This window comes from Delphinapterus leucas, chromosome 5 (assembly GCF_059928025.1).
Source record: "Delphinapterus leucas isolate spDelLeu-1000000601 "Yukka" chromosome 5, BTC_Dleu_Yukka2, whole genome shotgun sequence".
In the NCBI taxonomy this organism is placed as follows: domain Eukaryota; kingdom Metazoa; phylum Chordata; class Mammalia; order Artiodactyla; family Monodontidae; genus Delphinapterus; species Delphinapterus leucas.
Window position 1 is genome coordinate 51,028,532 of NC_143133.1, and position 25,018 is coordinate 51,053,549.

Sequence of the window (25,018 nt, forward strand, 5' to 3'; positions counted from 1 at the left end):
GGAAAGCCCTCACTTGGAATGAGGAAACAAAGTAACAAACTGAATGACCTTTAAGCAAACTTGGTTATTTCAGGGCTTTGATTTTCTTTGAAAATGAGGATTTGAAATCAATGGCTTGAGGTCCCTTCCAGCATTTCCTTTGATTTTGACGGCTGCTGCAATGGCACAGAAGTTATCCATTTGGCCCTCCCATTCCACAAAAACAAAACACATTATCATTTTAAGAGTCAAATTCTTGTTTTGAATTTTAAAGCACTACATGACTGCTAAGGTTAAAACTCCCCTCTTTCAAAAATCCGAAAAGGTTGAATCATCAGAGGATAAAACCCATCACCACTGAAAACCAAAGTGGATTTTCAACCTAGGAGAAAATCTGAATTGACAAAGCATGCAAAAATTAGCTCAAATAGCTGCAGCCTTCCTCCATGAGTATCCTGGTAAATGCTTAGTGGTTTAAATGTTTATTGTTTATGCTGCAGAAAGCAATGAGGCTGGAAGCATGAATGTAATATGCCCAGAAACTAGAATCTTCATTCAACAGGGAAAGAGTTTTCTTCAAATAAAAATAACACAACTAAAAAATTCCAAATTCTTAATCAAAAGGTTTAATTTTTTTCACAGGATTCTTTTTTTGGGGGGGAGGGGTAACACATGGGAGCAAACCACCAACTGTCAATCATGTATTTGCAAAATTCCTGATATTTTACAGTCACTGGATTTACATACATTTGTAAGTGATGTTTCTCCACATACACATACAGTGAAAGACACTGCCCAAATAACTTCTGATGTAAAGTAGAACTTCGAAAGAGAAATCACTTAAAAAATCAAATCTTATATAATAAAAATACTTTAAGCACAGCATTCACACATTTGACCGTAGATCCCAAATGCTTATCTAAACAGAGGGAATGCAATTAAGCTGCCTTCACTCAAAATGGTGCCAGAGGGCAACTACCCCGTTTACTAGCCACTGATAAGTCATGACAACACTATTTCACAGCCCGTCACCATACTTCTGAAGCCCCCCACCCCACCCCAGGATTCACGATTTCCTCAACACTAGGGACTTATCTCAAAAGCCTTAGTTCAGAACAGTAAAATAAATAAAGATCGCAATGCCACATTCAGAAACTAGGTAATGGCTTGGAAGTGAAAAGGGGGCAGGGGAGAAATGAACTGTCACTTATCTGTTTTTCTAAGTTTTCTATTTTTTAATAAATAGCAAAACTAAACTTAAAACACTAACTTAAAAAATAAATCTAGCAGACTTAGAAATTCTGTGGGAAACCCAATGGCCATGGAAAACTTTTAGACCACTTGTTAGTAGGTCTTTGTTCAGATATATGGTTCAGACATAATTTAATAATACATATGAACATGGTTATAGTATTTACATTTACTAACGAGAAGAACTTGGCAAAAGACACAATATTCCTTTTCACAATAAAAGTTTTGAAAAGATTCTTTAGATATCATATGTATACAAAAGCTATCAGTATTCATTTTTAATACAAAATAAGCTAATTTCCTTACTTATACCATTTAAATATTATTTTTCTCTCTTCCCTTATGGAACTGGGGTGGGGGGGCGGAATGCTACAGAAGAAAAACAACTGATGTTTCTGCTAAATAGTTCAAAAAGTCTTCCGTAAGTCTAAACACCTGCTCCTGCTTGCCTAGCTGTGTCTAAACCCTGTCAGGAGACTAAAAAAGGAAGGTCAAAACAAATAAGGCCTTTCCCTTTCAGAGTGCATGACATCCTGAGTTTCTCTTGTAGACAAATACTTCAGACATTTATTTGTAATCAGATACTGACTTCAGTAGATTACAGCACAGGATCTATAAACAATCACAGTCACTACACTATCAATTCATAAATATAATGTGGATTATCCATGAAAAACTTGTGATTCCTTTCAATACATTCAATACATTCTTTCGGGATACTTCCCGGCAAGCATCCCCTGGCATATAATAAGGAAAAGAAAGCACTCAGGTTACTTAAATCTCCTTGTCATATTCACAGTAGTATCAATGTTTATACAGGGGAATCTCTTTCCAGGTGACTTTGGCTAAGAATCCTAAGAGTCAGGGACTAATAAACAAGACAGACCTCTGGAAGGCGGTCACAATAAATATTTCAAAGTTCGTGTAAAGAATGGAGCTTTACTCAGGCCCCACGAAATACCCAATCATATTTGTAACAATGGAATAGGAAAAGTTGCTACTTACAGGCATCCACTGGACCAGGTGTTAGTTATATACTATTTCATTTAGTCAACCCAACCCTTTGGCAAAGTATTATAACCAATTTCCCTTAACAAATGAGGATGCGGTTAGGTAAGTCACATCCAGTATTTCAAACCCCATCAATCAGTTTCTAAAGCTCATTACACGATATTCCTACCCCATATTCCTCAGATAATCTGGTTTCTAGCCTGGTGGTTAAAAAAGGAGTAGGCAGTCTAAGAAGTACCCCCATCACCAGTGAAGAAGCAACAATGCAATAAGAAAAGCAAACATAAGAAAGCAAGCCACAGTGGTGAGATTTTTTAAAATATCTGCTGAAAAGTTACTGCATACCACACCTAATGTTAGGTACTAGGAACACAGTGACATGTGACACAGCCCCTGCCCTTAAGGAGCTCACAGCCTATCAGAGAAAAACAGCCTTAAATACTCAACACTCCAAGGACAGAAATGGGTAAGACAATCATCATAATGGCTCGAAATCACAGGGAAAAGCAGTTTAGCGTGAATTAAGTAGGAGGGAATATGATTCACTTCGGTTTGGAAATATTTCTCATCCCCAAACTAAACAAGTAACTTTTGGATTACGTTCACTTCACGCTAGCATATCACTGATCCACTTTAAAAACAAGAAATAGTTGCAGTGAAAATCCATACTATAATAAAGCAAGTTACTGGTTAAAAAAAACATCCCATGAGACCCCTGTAGTACCACTCGAGGAAGAGGAGCACCAGAATGCAGTAAAGTTCCTTTTCCTATTTCCTTGTGAACATTACACCAGAACGGAAAACTAGATCCACCTCGCTCACACATGTGCCTATGTGGACAATGTTCTAAACTTACGTGAGATCACAATCTGAGAACCATGCAATCAATCAGAGACTCCAACTAGGCTTCATATATCCAAGCTCCCTAGTACACAGCTCAGGGGAAATGCATCAAGCAGTGCAGGGAGCCCTTAGGCTGCGAGAGGAATGCCAGTTCCGCTGAGTGGCCATGTGACCTTGGACCTCAGTTCTTCTGGGGAGGAAAAAAAGGGGAGGGGGGAATAATGCAGTCTACCCTAGAGGTAGGAGACTGAGTTCTGATCAAGGACTCTTCAGAGTTCCTATGAATTATTTTTAAAGTTGCTATTGATTGCTTTCTCTTTTCCTCCACCATGCCCCCATCATTTCTACTGCCTTCAGTCTACCTGTTTCTTAGTGAAAACAGGACAATAACTGTCCAAGAGAGCTGTTCATGTGAAAGTCCTCTATACTAAAAGATATCCAATATTACCTTTCTCTATAGTAATTACACAAACTGTGGGAAATTTGGGCTTCAAAGACTTTTCTTAACCCAGATAAACAAAATACCTTGTACCAAAATTGACACGAGCGGATCTCGATCATCACATTACTTTGAGATATCTCTAAAGCAAGCAGGACTTTCTGTACAAACTCCTGTTTCTCTGAGGTAATTAAACGTCTCTAATAAAGGCAAGGAAAAAACAGAATCAGGCATTCAAAGTTTAAAAAACACCTTTAAGTCATCGGTCCAGCCTCTCTTAAATGTAAAAAAGGTAAACAATGAGAAAATAAAATGTAAACTATATTTTAAATTACAAAAAATTTCATTAATATAATTAATCATGGGAAGTCATGATAGCACAAAGTAGCCAAATATAAAGCTTTTAAGAATTTCTAAGTAAATACTTTACAAAATAGTCTTCAGTACATGTTTTTGTACTAAGGAGAACTGAGGCTGTACAATAAAAAGCAAATATACTAAAGTAATACCATACGCTCACTACTGCAATTCAGAAATGAAATTCTAATCATTTTTTCTACAATTTACTGCACAAATTTATCTATCATTCCTTAAACATTAAAATGTTTCCCTTGTAAAGAAGAATGTTAGCACTGGTAAATTCTCCCTGTGAGTCAAATACTAGGTTCTTTGACAAGGTACTATAATATATAATAGAACTAGTGCCAAAGAGCTGAAGTATTCCCCAGCATCTGACCTTAACAATTCTACTTCTTTATGTGATCTAAAATAAACAACACTCACCTCTGTAAGCATTAAAATAAATTTCCACTAGCATGCCTCTGATTGTGCATCAGATTTGGCTAAGTCAAAATTTCTTTCAACTGCCAACAATTCTACATATGAATAACAAATTAAGCTGAAATTAAGACACCTCTCAGCAAAAACATGACATCTATTACCGAGTGTAGAATGTGTTCACCAATGCCATTAACCAAAAATCGCAAGAAAACAAGGCATGAGGAAAATTCACTGCTACTTGATGAGTTTATGGGTATAGTTGCCATCCAAATCTAAATACATGGAATGCATTAAACTTTATTAAGAACATCTGCTTTGCCTAAATTTTTTTTTTTAATGGCAAGATCTTAAAAGACTTTACCACTTTTCTCCATCCCTACTATAACCATCCTCAACCTGGGGCAGCCTTCTCCCTGTTTTCAGTTCCCAGGCTACAACCACAGAAGAGGAACCTGAGCAGAGTGAATTTACTATCAGATTCCTAAGATCTAAACCCGCCATGAGGAAGGCATCCCTTTGATGATCCTTTGCTTACTCACAATCAAACCACTTACCAACTGTCACACATTACTCCCTTCCCTCAAGCCTAAACTTGATTTCCAGTGCACACTAAGATCAATACATTCCCCCACCCCCATCAAAACAGAGGCATTTAGGGCTTCCCTGGTGGCGCAGTGGTTGAGAGTCTGCCTGCCGATGTAGGGGACCCGGGTTCGTGCCCCGGTCTGGGAAGATCCCAGGTGCCGCGGAGAGGCTGGGCCCGTGAGCCATGGCCGCTGAGCCTGCTGAGCCTGCACGTCCCGAGCACAGCGCAATGGGAGAGGCCACAACAGTCAGAGGCCCAGGTACCGCCAAAACAAACAAACAAAACAGAAGCACTTGAGTTAGGGTCCCTTAACCCTCCCTTCTATCTTCACCTTAGTCTTTCTATGGAAGTTTTCTCATTTCCTAGGCTACCGCCACCAAGCTTGGCCTCAACCCGTCTCTCTTAAGACACAGGTCCAAGTTTTCCCTAAACAGGTTAAGCTGGGTCCCCTTCTTTAAAAAAATATCCCTCCCATCTTGATCTCAATCCTAACCATGCAACTTCTTGTAAAAAGTAGCCTTGGCAAGCTTTTCCTAGTTCAAAACCCTCTCTCTCTCTCATTCAACAATGCCTAACAGAGGGCAGGTTGGCCATGCAAGGGACTCAGGCAAACTGAAGAAAATGTGCCTCCCCTACAGGGGCCAGCCACAAACCCCACTGTGGATTACTGAGTGCCATGCTAAACATCAGGTAGGCCCGTCCTTGCCTGACCTATGAATATTTTGAAAAAACCTTATGTGATCATCTTTCCCTTTCTAAACAATGGCTCTACTTGGTTTGAAACACCCCACGGTCACATAAAACAGATGAGCTGGCTGAAATCTGGCTCTTTGGCTACTCATTTGCAGCCTCTGCCTTAAACATAAACTAGCTAATCCAATGATTTTGTAGATTCACAATTCTCATCTACCCATAAAAGTGCACTATATAAACTGTTTTATTTCTTGGTTTTTCACCTCTCCAATTCCCTTATTGTAGGTTCTATACTTGTAACCTCTGCCATTTCTCTCTCTACGTGGCAACTAGGATCACAATAAAATGATCTGAAGCCTAGATTCGCAGTTGGCACACCAAACCATTTCATTCACTTGTACCCTAAACCAGCTATCCTTAATGACTCCTTTGCTTTATGTCACTACTTTCTCTTGCCCTTTCACTCTTATTCTTCTGTTTGGGTTCAATCTTCTTACCTGGATTATAATGTTCTAAGTGGCTTCAGTGTCCCCCACTACTTCCAATCTATCCTCTATAGTGAACTCGGATCCACTTTTTTTTTTTTTTTCGGTACGCGGGCCTCTCACTGTTGTGGCCTCTCCCGTTGCGGAGCAACAGGCTCCGGACGCGCAGGCTCAGCGGCCATGGCTCACGGGCCCAGCCGCTCTGTGGCATGTGGGATCTTCCCGGACCGGGTCACGAACCCGTGTCCCCTGCATCAGCAGGCGGACTCAACCACTGCACCACCAGGGAAGCCCCTCAGATCCACTTTTAATCTAGCCTTTAAAGCCCTCCACAACTCGATCCCTACCTAAATTCACAGCCTCATCTGACCTCACTCTATAGCGTATACTCCAGCCAAAATGGAATTCTTGCTGCCCCCTTAACACACCATCAAAACTGGCCCCGAATGCCAAGAGCACAAACCATTAAAGGGAAAAAAAAAAAAAAGGATAAATGGGACTTCATCGGTATTTAAAAGTCCTGCTTTTTGAAAGACACCCTTAAGAAAATAAGTCAACAGGCTGGAAAAACATTTGCAAGACATGTATCTCATCAAGAACTTGGGTCCAGAATACATGAAGAACTCAACAATAAAACTAATAATAAAAAGGGCTAAAGATGTGACCAGTCACTTCACCAAGAGATGTGAATGGCAAATAGGCATGTGAAAAGATGTTCAACACCGCTAAAGATGGGTCGTGCAAATTTCATCACAGTGAAATGCAAGTGGAAACCAAAATGAGGGACTACACACCTACTTAAATGGCTAAAATTTTAAATAAAAATGGGGGACTCCCCTGGTGTTCCAGTGGTTAAGACTCCGAGCTTCCAGTGCAAGGGGCGAGGGTTTGATCCCTGGTTGGGGAACTAAGACCCCACGTGCCGCTCAGTGTGGCAAAAAAATAATAAAGGGGGAGGGTGGTAATTACAAAACATTGGCAAGAATGAAGAGCAATGAAACATGCACTGATGGTGGGACAGCAAAATAGTACAGCACTTTGAAAACTGTTGGGCAGCTTCTCATAAAACTAAACATGCGTTCCTAGGTATTTACACAAGAGAAATAAAAACCGATGTCCACGCAAACACCTGTATGCAAATAGCTTTACTCATAATAGCAAAGGCTGGAAATAACCTTCCAGCAACACGTGAATGCATAAACAAATATGGTACATACATAATGGACTACTGAATATACCTATATACACAACATGGATGAGCCTTAAGAGCATTATGCCCAATGAAAGAAACCAGACACAAAAAAACTACAACCAGTCTGATTCCATTTATGACCTTCTGGAAAGGGTTAAACTAAAAGGACAGAAAGTCTGTGCACTTGCAAAGCTCTTGGGAGTCGAGCAAGGGGATTAGTGAACAACGGGACAGGGGGAAACATTTTTGGGGTGATCAAAATGTTGTGTATCGTTTGTGGTGATGATCACACAACTGTATAGATTTGTCAAACTTCACCAAATTGTAGACCTAAATCAACATGGTAGTTTGCTGTATGTAAATTATACCTCAATTAAAGCAGAACAACTGTCTCTGGACCATGACTCTTGGCCTGATAATGCTGTTAATTGTCTAAGAAATACTTAGTGCCTATTGCAATCCTAATAATTGTTTGATGTGCAACTAAACCACAAAATTTCCTGATTACTTAACCCCAAATTTGCAAATGGCTGCCTAGAATCCAGCTTTAAGATTAAGAAAAAAAAAAATCTAAAATTTGTAATAGGGAGATTTAACATATAAATTCGAATTTCCAGCTTGGTTTAAAATACCATCAGGCAAAAAAAAAAAAAATACCATCAGGCACTGTCACATGAGAGCCAGGGATGTGAGCTTACCCCAGACCTTAACCACTTCCAATGGACTCACACTTAACCATTTAACTTACTTGGCTGCTTATTTATCTCATTTTACTCAATACTTGACTAATTAATCCTTAACCCATCCTTCCTTTCTGATACCTATAGTTCTTTACCACATTCATCATACCTTGCTTTATATTATGGATCTTTGAACACATTTTAAAAATCCCAACCAGACCATAATTCCAGACGGTCTCTGAATTATCAATCTATTTTTATAGACTCACACAATACCTTCCAGAGTTGGTACTTAATAAAATGAACAGTGATCGGTATTACTAAGAGATGTATACAAAAATTCTATGAAGGAATACCAATAACAATAAAACTTCTATCAGGGAGAAATGTTAAAAACAAGTTATAAATGTAGTTTTCCCATGAGTTCTCAATCAGGTTCCATTTACTACAGTCTATTATTAATTATAAATGAAGACTCTACAAAAAATAGCATCTTTTCAAACAGAATAAAACAGGCCCACATATTAAAAGAATGCAAGAAACTCGCCAAATACAAGTAACTCCCAGGTTTGGGTTAAACTTAGCGTATGACCGATAACAGAGGCTGCTTTTGCTAGGCTACGTTCAAACACTTTAGAAATGAGCAATTAACAGTCCAAGCTAGAGAATTCACAGTAAGCCAAACAGGAAAGTTCCCAAAATCTAGCCGGTGTATATCAACAGAAGTACTTAAAAGTCACTACAGCAGTTAAGTTCTCAATAAACATATTTGCCTTGATGATGGCAAGATAACTATCTGACCACTTGTATGATGGTTACCTTTTACCTACGGATAAAACATCCACCTATTTTATCCATAAGTATGGTACGAGGGCACCTCTAAAAATGCCTGGAACCAGACCACAATCCCCTCCTCTACTTTCACTAATATAGGGTAACGTAATCTTAAGTTGCATTAACAGAAGCAATGGCATGTCTGGTCCCCTGGGAAATACAAGTTCCACGGCACTTTGCCCAGCTTAGACCACAGTATTGACTACAATCCAGAGAACACCCAGCAGAGGTTAAGCACGAACATTCATGGTATCTACAGAAACCGTATCAAAGAGGAAGGCTGAGGAGGAAAACAGGCTATACAGCCTAAATAAGAATAAAGGAAGATGACAGTTAACTCAAATAACTAAATGGCATCATGCAGAAGAACAGCCAGGCTTATTTAACTTTACTCTAGAAGAATTAAAAACAATTAGTTACAGTGAAAGAGTATGCTCAGCATTACTAATAGAACTATTAAGATGTGTTCTAAAGTAACGGTTTTGCTCTGAAGTACCTGAGCAAAGGAGATGGCCATTAAAATTATTCAGAAAAGAATCCCAACTACTTGCAGGTACCTTACAAACCTAAAATTCTAGAACTAAGTCATATACTATATTAAAAATTCAGCATAGAATCCTTTTATTTTTGCAATTTTAGCTAAATGGGCTGATTACAGGGTATGTATTTTATCCTGCCCTATACCCCCAAGTTGTGTTCATTTCCTCGGCCTTTACAGGCAAGCGTTCTACTTGCTGATTGTCTTCCTTCCTTATGCTACCTATTCTGCACTCTGTATCTAGGGGTTCTGTATCCATGGTTGGTTGAATCCAGGGACGTGTGTTTACAGAGGGCCAACCGTACTATGCCATTTTATATAAGGGACCTGAGCATGCACGGATTTTGGTAACCACAAGGGGTCCTAGAACCAGTTCCCCACAGATACTGAGAATGACTATAGTCACAACAAAAAGCAGTTCTACTTATTTTAAACTGAGAGATAAGGAGACCTCTCCAGAAAACCTTCAAAAAAGATTTTCTGAATTACTATGGAGGGAATTTTAATATTTTGGTAGGCATGATAATAGAGAATAAAAACTCGGTTTGCTCTGTTTCCAGGCAGCCACTCCCAATGCACACTCATCACTTGTAAGATACAAACAATACCAGCCATTCCCAGAAACTCTGCCAAATAACTACCTAACATTGTTCTACATATCGCTCTATATCTTGTTTCTCTACAGGAAAACCGAATGGTCAAACTCTAGATTTTAAAAAGCACAAGGTTAAAAAACACATACAACACACTGAGACCTATTTAAAACGGGATAGATGGTCAGGTTATAAGGGTATGCAACTGTATTAACAACTGTATACTGTGGTATAATTTTAACAGATAATATATTACTTTGGCAAGACCTACCATTTTAGTCAACAGTCTCATCAAGTGCCTAGACTTTAACCTAAAAAAAAATGCTAGCACATAATACTGCCAATAGTTAACGTAGGACAAATTTTTAAACAATTTAAATGAAACCTAAAATATTACTTCAGCATGTAAAGTACTCCATGGGAACAAAATTAAGCACTTAATAGAAGCATATTAACTCTTTCAAACCACTAGGCATCATTTAACAATTAACAGCTACCTACACTGAGAAGTATCCCAGTAACCTGAAATACTCTTAACTTGCCCAATTAACTCCCTTACACCACATACTAGATATATGCCTCAAAGTATATTTAAATCCCAACTATGTACACCTATAAATTTAACATTTAAATATTTTTAAAGAGGGGAAAGGGAGAAGAGGCAAGTCCAGACATTAATGAGTACAGTATTTACTCTTCAAGTAAAAGGAACTGATTTACTAAGAACCCTTTGATGGGTCACACCCTAAAGATGGGTTGCATCTAAAGACCCTTTGATGGGTCATTTGTGGTTAAAAAAAAGGGTTTTTAACTTGTCTGTGGCCTGTTACAGGGAATGGAAAGTTCACATTTTAACACACTACACTAATTACTTTGTACATTGCATAAAACACCCAACACTGAGAATTCAGTAAAACTGACCAAGATCGACAATATATCATTTCCTATTGTCTATTTAATACAAACATTTGTTTCAGTGACTAGAGTGCTTAGAATGGTCTAAGTAAAACAAAAACATCTGCTAAAAATGTGGTAACAAAATAATAAATAATCAGTCTTATGGAATGAACTTTAAGATGAAGAGAAAACTATCCTTTAATTATTCTGTCTTCGGGGATCCAATTCTGAATAAAAACTACATACTTTATCTCATTAGATCACATCCTGACCTAACAAACTGCTAAGCTATGTTCTTTAAAACACTGCTGTAACGACTACTTTAAAGAGCAACCCTGTGGAAAGATGCTGAATATGTAATCATAGTACACTTACAATTTAAGGAGAGAAAAAAAAAAGTCCCACACTGGGGAAGAGAAGAAGCCATACTTAAAGAGACTAGAACAAAAATATCAAAGTGCTGTGGCCAAAATTAGTATAAATAGACTTTATTGAAGTCAGTGCCTCTGTACTGAGACAGAAGATTGTGTCTACATAAGCACAAGTTGTAACATTTCACAACTTCTAAAAGGAATGTCAACAATTACAACGATCATGCATACCATGGTCGATAATCACATTTTAGAAGCATTTTCAACCATTTCTAAAGAAATGCTTATAACATTGTTATATATAGAACTACTTTCAATAAACTGCAAAACATTGATCGACTTTTCCAGTATGAGCTACAGTGTCAACACAAAAGGGAGGCATAAATGTTTAATTTATGAAATCAGAATGGAATATTTACTGTAAAGAAAAATTAAAAAGCTCTCAAATAAAGGCCATTATTGAACCAACGTGAAGAGCACAACTTGAACTTTTGAGTTCATTCATCTTTTAAAGCTGTCCTCTGAATAACTTCAGTTCTAAGCATTGAATTCAGTACTGTGAATATTCCTTGGATTGCAGTTTGGCAATGATGCGGTCCAACTGTCTCTTTGCTTCACACTGTGGGAAATTGCTCATGTCATAATATTGAGGGGCAATTTTCACCAACCTGTCCAGAAGGGGGGGAAAAATTACCAAATTAACAATTAAAGTACTGGAATTGCTAACGGGATAGGCATTACTCATTAATATACTGATAAAGAAAGGCAAACCTACAAATCAATGTTAAAATTACAAATGCCTAATCCTTATAAACACCACTTTTGATATGCATGCTTCTAATAAGCTGTAAATTTTCTGATGGTGGACTTTCCATAAACTTAAAAAAAAGATAAATTCTTATAAAAAATCCTTTCTTTACATTAATACAAAGATATTAACATAAGGTCATTCATTTCTTCACTCTAGAACACTATTTTGACCAACCTCTCTAAGGTTAGAGTACTGAAGGGTCTATACAAGAAACATCCTGGTATTCAAATGACTGGATCTTCTCATTTTCAAAGTTCTAATAACCATAAATATAACTCTATACCCCAAACAATACACTTGACTGAATCTTTTTTAACGTTTAGCCATACAATTTTTTCTCAGCAAAGCATTTAAGATAAAATGATAATGTCCTACACAATTTCAGTGTCAAAAGTCATAAATCAGTGTAGGAAATATAGCAAGTGACATCAACTAAAATAAGCGCTTCAGTCCCACCATTCTTGGCTGACGTTTCCTATCTTAAGTTATAGAATAGATTCTGGCAAAAAAGGAAAAAAAAAAGGACACAAGAGGCAGTGAGGTAGTGAGCTAGTGAAGTGGGTGGGTAATTTTGCTTAAAATAAGTCAGTTCTGATTACATTTTGTGAATCAAATATGCAATGATACAAAAAGAGGTATAGTTTTTAATGCTTGCTTAGCTCCTAAAGCACCAACATATAAATAACAGTTGAGAGCTAATTATAGTGGGACAGATAAAATATAAAGACTGACTGACTTCTGGAACCAGAAGACCTGAGTTAATCACAACAGCAAGAGAAGGGCTCTAAAGACACTCTTGATATCAGCTAACTGTAACTTTAAATTTGGCTCCAAATCCTGCCCATGTCCGTACCAATGATCTCACCGTCCTCTTACCAAACCAAAGATTTTAAGAGGTAACCATACCATCAGGTCAAAGCCCCATAACTATACACTGGACTATATACCTTAGTGATGAAAACACCAAATTCCCCAGAGTGAAACAAAAAACAAGACTCCTTTCAGATTCCATTCTGAGCAAACAGTAACGAAAACTTTTACAACAAAAGGCGCTGAGCTTACCATTCGGGCTTGATATCTGTACACGTCCGGATGTAATTCTTTGTTGTAAGAACAAACTCATTATAAAGCACCCATTCAGGCTTGTGGTCAAGAACAGTAGAGGGATGCAACTGAACCACCTGGTTATCTTTCACAGTTAAGTAATGCCCTGTTCGTTCTAAATGTGCCACCTGAAACCAAAACCCAGTAAATTAATACAATACTTCTGATGTGCTAGTTACAAAACAAAAGTGGTGTAAAGCTACCTATATAATTAGGGACAAGCAAGCCTCACCTTTTGCTTTTTATCTGATGGCTATATTTATCTACCACTGCCTAATAAAAGCAGGCATCAGCCAACTACAGCAGGCCAAATCCAACTCACTGCCTATGTTTGTAAGGCCTGTCAGCTAAGAATACTTTATACATCTTTAAATGATTAGGGGAAAAAAAAATCGAAAGAGAAACATTTGGTGACACTGGAGTGGAAATCACATGAAATTTACATTTCAGTGAAGTTTTACTGGAACACAGGCATTCCCATTTGTCCAAGGCTGCTTTTGTGCTACAAGGGCAGGCAGAGTTGAATAGTTTTAATAGGGACCTAATGGGCCCACAAAGCCTACTATATACTATTTGGCCTTCCTGCCTTAGGCTATCTAGAGTAGGTTCTTAATGCCAGGTGACAATTTTGTGGTAGCTGAACAATTACTAAAAGATTAATTATCTACAATCAAACACATCAATTGGTGGCCCTCATCTAATATTTAACAAATACCAAAGCAGATGAAGATAGCCCTTTCCAATTCTAGAACTCTAGTAACATAAAGAATATGTGTGAATAACAGAAATGAATAATACATAATAGAAAATAAACTCAATTTTATTCAATAAATATTTACTAAGCACCTACTAGGTACCAGGTACTACACTGCATGCCCTATTTCTAATAAATTTTAATCTTAAGAGAATTAGAAATCCATAATGCTTGAATAACAGAGCAAGGCATGAAAATCGTAACTCTAATAACATCTTATAAGATGCCACAATAAACATTCTGTTGCTTTGATTTCAAATACCGACAATGCGCCAATCTACTTTCATTCTGACTCAGTGCATTTAAGTCCATTCTATTTATTGAGCTCATTTGGCCTTAAGGCAGGCCACATCTTGCTTAAAAGAGCCAAAGGAGACAACGAAAAAAAACAAGTGGGATATATAAGAGATAACTAAAACCAATCCCATCCCAAGTAAGGGACTGACTTGTTTTCATCAGAAAAACTTTGCATTTTTAAAAACATAATCTGTTGTAAGTCCCTTAAAATAAATACTCACTAGATTTATCTGACAAGTTTTACTTCAGCCTCCAATATAAAACACAAAGCTAAATGAAATGTTTTAAATTATTTTTCTTTATTACTTAAATCAAAAGACACGCCTGGCTTTCCCAGCACCAAGTGTCTTAAAGACTCATTAATAAAAAAGTAATTCTAAAATTGATGTCTATATAACTGGATCACTAACTATGCCATTTAGTGAATTTAGACACGTAAAAACTTCTCAGTGTATCAGTTCATTCAAGAATTTGGACATAAAATTTAAGATCAATATTTATAGGCATTCTTTAACTGAATTTTTGTGTTTATGTGGATTCCAAGGGCTGCTATAGAAAACAAACATTATGTAAACATTTAATTATGCACTTCTGTATTATCCACATACCTGCATAAAATACCCAGTAACCAAAGCTTTTCTTATATTAATATAATAGTCCCTGCTTGTAAAGTCAGTACTTCGACGAGGCAAGTTAAATCTGTCCATAATTCTCGATAGCTGCTGGCGTACATTGTCTGCTGACATCAGGGACCTGTAGTTAATGAAGTTGTCATAACACCACTGAACCGATTCATGATCTACAAAGTTGGAGGGAGGGAAAATAAGAGGGACATGAATCACCCAAACAGGTATATTATCTAATTAAAAAAGGAAATCACTATAAACAGTAAGCTAAGTAATCCAAAAGGGAATAACCCACATCACTTTTATAAATTAATCACAATGTTATCAACTTTCCTAAAAATCTGGAGTGAAGTTCAAAATTAGAAATAGCACTAAGGTTTCTGGCTATTGAATGACAAAACAATGGTTTTTGGATAAACTATTTTAATTGTTCTGAGTTATTTACCCATAAACATCCACCTGGTTGTTTTCGATAGTCTGACAGGGGTGGGTTGAGAGAATTTGGAAAAATGCCATGTCTTTCTCATTTTCAAAGAAAAAACAAGCTTAGATTAAGACTATCAAATACAATTTAAAAGTTATAAAAATGAACTTCAAGTGACTATTGTGTGCTTTGCTTTACTCCTGAGCTAGAGCACCCCAAACTTAGTGTTTAGAAGTTTTACTGTGACCCATGTACCTCTTAGTGGTTTAAAATACAAGTGACATAGTTTACAAGGATGTCTGGAACACTCACTCTTATGTTTAATAAACAAAGCTTATATCAAAGCACTTCAAGTAATTTCACTACATATATTTTATTATCAAAGGGATCTTTCTCCATTGATGAATCCTTCCAACTAACCTAGAGATGCTCATATAAGAGCTCAAACTGTAGCATCATGTAAAACATTACACAGTGCCATCTTTATGTCTCAAAGACAGTCACAATGGAAAACTGCATTATTTACTTCAGAGGCCCTTCGATAAATAAATCTAAGAGGGTTATTTGTGAAATGGGGGGGGTCCTTAAAATATTACAACTATGATGATACTTTTCCAGCTATGTGATATACAGTAATCTTTGGCATAGTCCTTTCTCCTTGGTTCTAGGATTCTACGAATTATAATATACATATTCTTAATAGTTTGTCAGAGGAACAACAGGTATATTAATAAATGTTTATCCATTACAAAATGCAGCCACATTTCAGAAACAGGGTAGGTGGATAGATGGTGTAGTAAATGACCTTTAAATTGAAGACCTGACATGTTAAAATGTCCATTAATTAACCCATCTGGAATGAGAAATAAAAGGTATCCAACTGAACATACTGACATTTAAAGCAAAGCACTGAGTATCTTCAGAGATGAAACAAAGAAAGTATGTGTTTAATGAAAGGTAACGTCGAAACAGACAATAAAAAGGGGGACTTCTTAAAAGGGTTGTTCATTTGCAGACTCTGATCTGGAGTGTAGTGTTTCTGACATGCTAAACTTTTCACAGAATTCATACACTGAAGAGTAACAGAACAGGAATTTTAAGTTGTCAAGATAAACAAATAATATCTGATGGTTTTACTGTGTCTCTAAATTTTTGAGAAATAGTTTGATAAATGGGAGGAATAAAATCTAAACACGGGAGCGTTTTATTAAAATAATTCTAGCTATATATTTCTCACAGTGAAACTACTCTTAAGATCTAAAGCCAAACCATTAGCACAGACACACACAAACACACAGAGAAATTAAGGCACTGCAAAATAACTTAAATCTAGTTCTGTTTCCCAAGTGTTAAAACAAATAGTATAAAGACTAATTTATCTTTACTATGTAATCAATCATTGTCTTTAATGAAATAGATCGTCTTGACTAATATCTGAAATATTTGCTAATATCTGCTAGTTTGCAAATACACAATGTTTCAAATACAACACACCATCACTTAAAAACTAGTTAAAACACCCCAAATTCAATAAATGGATCTGAAATGTCCAAATATTATGTGGAGATCAAAGTTTCATGTTATTTTTAGAATAGCTCTCCTTATTTGAAAAGGTGGCAGTGATTAAAGGCTAAATGTCCAGTCATTCTGTTTCCTTTGACCTTATTAAGAAAAGTGTATTGAGGAAAAGGTCTAAAACTAACCAACAGCTTACCATCCCTATGGCAGTGAAAAGCATTTAGTAGAAAAGGATCATCTATCTAGTGAGTAGATGCTCCCACTCTACTTCATGACACTCCCTCTGCTCAGAATGGGTAGGAGAAAGCTTTTATAGGTACCTACTGTTCAATATTTTCCTAGAAAGTTCCGAACTACCAAATATGTGTATAAAGCACAAGCATTCTTTAGCAATTTTATCATTTAAATCTTAAAACTCCTCTAAGATACTGTAATGTTACATTTATATGTAAAAATGAAAACACACAGTTCCACTATAAATCTTAAATTTCATTTTCAAACCAGATTATGAAATACAATGCTGTGCTAGTTATCATCAAAAGCTTAAATGACAAAATAATACAACCTAATTTTAAAAGAATTAAAATGTCCTGTGAGAGAAATAGGGTTAGAAAACCATGCTGCTCCTACAGAAATCTTTTCATTTCCACTTAAAACAGTACCTTAATAACGTCAAGGGATTCTGAGAACCAAGATGGATGTGAATCTGCTCCTTCTCAAGGCAGTTATCACAATCTGTTAACAAGTTACGTGTCTGGTGGTCACACAGTTATCAACTAGCATGCAATACAGTTCGCACCACAACAGGAATATAGTGTATTTCTTGAATTGACCTATCCCATCGGGAATAAAGGCTTTAACATTATGCATTACCAATACTTTGGACACAAGAAGGATAAAATAAATTTTCTGAAGTAAACTATGTATTGGCCTTCATCTGTTTCTCAATTACTTTTCATTTACCTCCCTTATCTGCCCCAAATTTCTCAGATCCAGGAAGAGAAGGACTCTACCTTTTCCTTATCTGATATTCATCAATTCTATCAACTCATATCAGAGTTCGTGTGTAAGACACAGATGTGCAATTTGGCTGCTAAGGTCCTTGTTCCTCATACTGGCCCTCTAGCACTTCTGGACCCTGAATGAATAAATTCACCCCTATCCCCAAAGAGATGTGCCAAAGTCAACAGACTATTTTAAGAGTGTAAATAGGATTTTTTGAGAAATAAAAATGAGATTCAAATAAAACAAGGAGTGCAAAATTTGAATGTCTATATAATAAACTAGGAAACTAAATTCTTATTAGCAGAAACCACAAACTTTCAGAGTGATTGAAGACACCACATTCCTGGAAAAGGATGATGTAGGGCTATCAGTCTCTGATAACATATGACCCAACAGGTTAACCTACCGATATGTAGAAATCAAATACTTTCAGAATCTATTGCAATTATTTCCACATTTTTTTCCCCTTTACATTTTCCTCTCATTTAATTTTTATAAATAGTGCATTCCAACAAAAGCATCTACCAATAACTGTATTATTACCACTATGTTTCCTTGTTTTCAAATAACTGGAAAATGTTTTTCATGTTGCTAAATATTCTCTGAAAACAATATAAAGCTAGAACAATATTTCATCACGTTGCTATAGCATAAATCACTGAACCATCTTTCTACTGGTGGGCATTTAGGTAGTTTCCATTTTCCTTTACTATGATAGATAACTGTGGGATAAAAAACTTGAAACATATCTCTGTCCACAGAATACTAAAAGAAAATCTCACAGATTATCTCTGGGTCAAAGGGTTTGAGTTTGTTAAGGTTCTTGGTAACATAAAATCTACTGCTTTTCATAAACATAACATAAATTTACATTCCCAGCTCTGGTGTAAGACTGCTCCACTAAACCCACTCCCACACAACTAAAGACTATTTTTCTTTAACCTTTGCCAATTTTATAGGTGAGAAAATGGCACCTCTCAATAACAATGCATTTATTGAACTACAAGTAGAGGTGAATTTCCTCCTCATGTTTATGGACCACTTATAGCCTGAGAATGGTCATTCACATTTATAGCCTGTATTGCTATTTTGTTAGTTTACTCTTTTGTAAGAGCTATTTATTAGTAAAAATATTAGACAGTAATAATTCTATAATACAAAACCATTCACAAAAAATGCAAAATTAAAACAAAAGTATATCAAAATCTGTATGTTCATGGTAAATTTTATACAAGTATTTTATCTTTATTTCTCTGTATTTTCCAGCTTTTCAGTGCTTTTTCCCTGATTATAAAAGTAAACAACTCTGGAAAAGGTGGGCAATTTCTATTTTAAATGCTAGTCATGAGTTTTTTTCTACAGGATCTCTGGGTTTCTAATGTAAAGTTGTCACGGATAATAAATGAAAGTGCAATGAAGAAACATCTTATATGCTGCAAGTGACATTTAGACAAAAGAGTGCCTTCAATCTAATTTACACTTACTTTGTTTAAAAGCGTGGTAGACATTCAGCAGTGTCAGATGATCTCCATCTATGTGGGCAAATCTCATCTTGGCCTCATCTGCGGCTTTCTTGGCCTCCGTGGGGCGAACAAAACACTGTGGGACTAAACAAGGTTGGTATGGGCCCAACACAAACGCCCATATCGATGAGTCACGCATTCACAGATAGAGGAACAAGGCCTAGCTAGGTCAGTTCACAGAGCATAGGGCAGGGCAGGATGGCCTCCAACTGCATCTTGGACTGTTTACTACCTTGATTTGGTACATCAACACCTAACCACATCTGTAAGACAAGAGGGTTTCAAAGCTACAGAGTACCTGATTATTTTTAACTAGATCTAAAAGTAGGCATCAAAACAGCTATTCTGAAGGCCATCAAGATACTAGAAAGCTCAACTTATTTCAAAAACCAGTGCCGATAGCTCTACCAATAGCCAGAATTATGGTGTTAATAGCCTTTTAGCTAAATATAATTTTTTAAAAGGCCATCCATTGAATCCACTGAATGGTTATGAAAGTGATGAAGCTATACTTGCCCACTGCAGGGCTAAAAACAACTTTCCAACCAGTGTACTGCCACATTTCTATTGTAATTCTTCCCTAGTGCTGTGGCTATTACCAACTGGTGGGTATCACTATTAGCACTGGTGAGCAGAAGCATATGTAAACATAAAAAATATCATGAAATCTTGGGTTTTGATGATAGCAGTAGTGGTGGAAGGTTAAACCGCCTCTGAATTAAGAAAATTCAAAAAGGCTGGGAATATTCGGCCTAGTTATCCAGCATTTTAAGAAAAAGATTAGAAAATAAAGTCCCAAGTTCTTTTTTTAAACTGTATTTGAAGATTCAATATAAAAGCAGAATCCAATATTTTAAAAGTTGACAATTAGTCTGAAACGGTCATTATTTCAAGGGTCATCAAAATATGTAACTACAGTATTTGTTTAGAGCCTCAATATTAATTCACATAAAACTTTAAGTTGTTACATACAAAGCGTGCACTATATTTTTTGAAATACAACTTTCCTTAATTCACTTTAGCAATTCCATAGTCGTAATAGCAGTATGAAAATAAAAGGACTTAACAACTTGGGACTTTGTGAACACATTTTTAAAGCTCTTAAAACTTTGTCAATAAAAAAAAATTATAAATTATCAGTTCAGATAGAAGATAATGGGAATAATCGACAGTGAGATCAAATACAGTTATCAATTACTCTTTGCCATACAGTTTCCCCTTTAAAATGATTCCAAAGAAGCCAAATAGAGACAATGACACATAATCACAGTAAATACTAAGTCTTGCTTAATGTAACTGAAGCAAGGTAATAAATAAAAGTACAGAAACCTCTCATAGCTGTGAAAGTTAATGTGAACTAGCTACCAGAGTTAAATACTGGGTATAAGAAGCACTCCATAAGGCCCCTGATTTGTACTATTTATATCAGGACCTGAAAACTTCAGAAACTATTTAAATGGAATACAAAGCATTATAAGCTCAGCAAACTGTTTCAGTTCCGTGACTTCTTCCTCACACTTTAATAACGTTTTCCCCCACAAATGCCATGCTTAATAACCGCTGCACATAAGTGTTCACTCTCTTGATGTGCTAAAGATGACCAGTAAACCCTACGTTTTGTAGAACTAGTACAAATAAGAGATGTAGTTGGAAGATCTCAACTGCATCATAATGACCAATTTTTTTTAAGGGCTAATTTTCTGAACTCAGACAATGGTAATTGTATAGTATGCCTGATAAGAGAACCTAGAAAAATAAAAACTGGGCAGATAACAAATACACAATCTGTTATAACTCTTGCCCCACACTTTCTCTAACAACTAAAATGTTGGGTTAACTACAACTGGGAGAATCTAGCAAAAACAACATATAAGAAAAGGCAGACAACAACCTACCACCACCTCCGCAAGAGACTACAATTTCATTAAAATGATTCGATACTGCCCTGCCCATCTGCTCTGAGTCTGATCAATCATAACTCTGCAAAAAAAACATTTTAGCTAGTTCTTAAATTAAAAATTCACACCATTAAAATATACATCTAAACTAAGCCAAAATTTTTATATTTAGAAATTTTAAAAATTTCCTCCTTTAACTACATGTAAGATTTTGAATTATTTGAGGCATTTAATTATAAATAATACCAATAAACCACTCTATGACTGGAAGTCAACTTTCCCCAGTACTGAAACTAGTATTATAGAGTACTTTGATAGTAAAAACTTAATACGTTTTCTATTTTTCGCTGCAAGAACCAGTGTATATTTTTATATTAACAGTATTTCTTTTTTTTGGAAAATCTAATTTCCAAGTTACTATTTATTTATGAATTAAGTGTTACTATTAAAAACAATAGTATTTGTTCAGCTTAATGTTCTAATTTTTAAAATAAGCAATTTTATCTATTAGACATATTTATTTTATCAAATGTTTTCCTGTCATTGTAAAAGAATTACCATCAGGTCAGATTTTAAACCCAGAATTATATATTACTACTTCTATTTATTTGATACTAAGTTTGAAGTAAATGTTTGATTGCCACTGCAGTACGATTTATACATGTAGAAAAAGCTCACTCTTTAAATGACAGTTTGCTTTGTCTCAGGCTCACTTAATAGTGCCAGCTACTAGAACAAAGTTCTTCTGGTACTTTTAGCAATAAACTGCAAAACTGATGGACCTACCAAAGAACTCAGTTATAATGTCTTCAGACTTATTCTCTTATTGAGATTTTTATTTGCACTCAAGAGAGCCCATGTTTTTACTATACTGTGTGCACAATGACTTAATTTACTTTTGTAAATACTATGTCATTATGAAGCTACTTTACAAGATATTTAGGAAACAAAATGAGTCCCTTAAAACCACCTATAAAATCCACTATCATACTAAATATTAGAAAAAAAAACCAAAAGTGAAGTCCACCCAAACTTTGAAGAGCTGGGCTTTTTTTAGTTCCTTTCCCTCTATTACCTGACAACATAGCAGTAATAGATAGGACCTCATTAGAACAGTTGTAGTCACAACTTGCAATAACCATTTTAGCGAGCTGTGGATCTAGAGGAAACTCAGCCATCATGGATCCCAATTCAGTCAGATCTCCATCATCATTTAAAGCAGCCAGATAATTCAAAAGTTCTAGGGCTCTCATCAGAGTTTCAGGAGCTAGGAGGAAAAGGCAATATAACAGACAAGCAAAAACGTGACAAAGTACAAATTATTATAAGCATTCTCATTTTTCATTCTACAGTGGACAAAACTCGAAACTCAAACTGTCATCAAATTCAATTACAGAGATCTAGCAAACTATGAATCATATAAAATTACAAAACTTTCCTGTATAACAGTAAAACTGTCATCTTCCTAAGTACATTAAGTAACTGTTAACTCAACAATGTGTTTATCAAACTATTTTTCTTCCAAAAAAAATTGGGAAAATTTTCATTTTCATGCCCTGTCAATAACTCCCAGAATAATTTAGCTATTCTGAAGGGGAAAAAAAAAAAAGAATTTGCTCTTTTGTCACTCTTTTAGTTTTTTTTTTTTTTTTTTTTTTTGTGTGGTACGCAGGCCTCTCACTGTTGTGGCCTCTCCCGTTGCGGAGCAACAGGCTCCGGACGCGCAGGCTCAGCGGCCATGGCTCACGGGCCCAGCCGCTCCGCGGCATGTGGGATCCTCCCAGACCGGGGCACGAACCCGTGTCCCCTGCATCGGCAGGCGGACTCTCAACCACTGCGCCACCAGGGAAGCCCCACTCTTTTAGTTTTAATGCTAACACACAAAATTTATCTTGATACATTGTAAGAAACAGGTAAAATGTATTTAATATATATACTGAATAGGATGCAGAGAAAGAGTCAATTTTGGTTAAAAGGTTTGATAAAATATGCTTTGAGAATTCATACCTGGTGGATCCATAAAATCAAAATGCACCAAATCATCAATACCAAGTTTCTTCAATTGTAACACAACTGATCCTAAATTAGAACGCAAAATCTCAGGATAGGTGTTATCCTAGAAAAATACAAAAACATTTGTTCTGTTAAACACTCCTTAATCCTCTTGCTCCAAAAAGCAAAACGTATCTGTTCTCTGCCCCCTCAGCTATTAACTTTTGGCATTTCTTCTAAACCGCTGACTAAAGAGAGGAGAAAAACACTTATGGACTAAAAAGACTAAAAGGGAATCAGACACTTTCTATGAAGTATCTTTATAGGGTTCGAAGCGTTACTGCTGCTGCCCACCTCGACTTAGAACTGTAACAAAGATTTGTATTGGTAGACTACACCATAAATCTCAGAAAAACTAAAGAGATTATAGTGCCAAAAGGCAAGATTAAGTAAATGAAGTAACTGTCTCCTGGTAACAAATTCAACTTAACCTTCCAAACACATTAGGAAGGACACAGTAAAACCCTTACCTGCATTTCTGTTTTGTAAGCTTTCTCTGTATAAAGTCTGAAGCACTTCCCAGGTCTGGTTCGTCCAGCTCGACCAGCCCTTTGCTGAGCTGAAGCTTTACTAATGGCTGTCACTAAAAGGGACTCGACTCTGATTCGAGGATTATATACCTATTGGAATGGAAATAACATTAAGAATGATTCTTCCTTCGGTTAAACACAAAACTGTGATCTAACAGAAGTATCCAAAGCCCACAGCTAACCCCAAAATAAACAAAGTAGTACTGATGACCACGATAAACCATGCCGGGACAGAAACAAAATTCATCATCTTTACTCCTTAACTTTCTTTCAGGTATTCTGTCTCCAACATTTTGAGAGACCCAAGCTAACGTGAAAAGTCTCTTATCTAACACACAGATAGCTTATATCATCCTTACTCTTCCTAATTTAAAATAATTTCAGGTTTACCTTACTCTTATATAGTGGATTGTGCTGAAGGTTTTTGCCTGAAAAGAACCTGTCAATTTCAACACCTTGGACATTAAGAAAACCATTTTGAACTTAGTCCAGAAGAAGTCAGTTATATGCTGCCAGTTTAAAGGACAGTTTTATATCAAAAACATGAATACTGTGTACAATGAATTCTCCCAATTATACTTATAAAATGTAATCAAATGCAATCAAAGATCTTTAAATTATAAAACATAGTTTTATTTATTTACTGAGTAGTCACTTCATTTGGTAAAAGTGCTTGGTATTCAGTACTGTTAAACTAGAGGTTAACATAGTACTTTTTTTTCCAAGTGCTGTGCCTGGCACATAGAAACTCTAATTTAGTTGGGGAGTGACTGATATGCAGGTTATGATAATCAATCCTGTATTCATTACTACCACCATACTCCTTACATGAACATACACTCACATACAAAACACTCACCATCACTACAAAGAAACAAAGAAAACAATGCAACCGAAAAGAAGCCTAGGGTTAAACATTAAGCATGGGCTTAGTATGTGAAAGCCAGCTAGAACATAAAGGGTTCATATCTCAGAAGTCTGAAAATGAAACACAAACTGGAAAATAATTCTAAAAAGTAAATTTCAGCCATTAAATTAGTAAGCAGTAAGTACTGTTAAACTAATACTAATTTATAAAGTACTAAAGTAGTACAAAATACGTACCTTTTGTTTCGCAAATCCAGGATCAATCACAAATACCACACCATCTATTGTCAAAGATGTCTCTGCAATGTTAGTTGACACAACAACCTGTTAAGAAATAAAGAGTATTTAACTTATACTACCGGCCAAGTACAATTCAAATAGTAAGATTAGCATTAACTTTCCCTAAACAATCAGTTACAACCCACTAAATAAACCAG

The 25,018-nt window shown here is 36.1% G+C and overlaps 1 protein-coding gene across 2 annotated transcripts in view; it reads right to left on the reverse strand.

Moving 5' to 3' along the window:
- The window catches only part of DHX15 (DEAH-box helicase 15), a 70,067-nt gene that overhangs the window by 6,986 nt on the left and 38,063 nt on the right, over positions 1-25,018 (reverse strand). The window contains exons 7-14 of one of the 2 annotated variants that reach the window (XM_022566662.3): positions 24,819-24,905; positions 23,655-23,804; positions 23,140-23,248; positions 22,208-22,399; positions 19,196-19,318; positions 14,747-14,937; positions 13,046-13,215; positions 11,274-11,840 (exon numbers count right to left, since the gene is read on the reverse strand). In XM_022566662.3, coding sequence (XP_022422370.1) covers positions 11,723-11,840; positions 13,046-13,215; positions 14,747-14,937; positions 19,196-19,318; positions 22,208-22,399; positions 23,140-23,248; positions 23,655-23,804; positions 24,819-24,905 — 1,140 coding nt within the window. In that variant the 3' untranslated portion in view covers positions 11,274-11,722. Of the gene's footprint in view, positions 1-11,273; positions 11,841-13,045; positions 13,216-14,746; positions 14,938-19,195; positions 19,319-22,207; positions 22,400-23,139; positions 23,249-23,654; positions 23,805-24,818; positions 24,906-25,018 lie in introns of those variants that run through there. The other variant, XM_089911718.1, reaches the window with a different exon arrangement.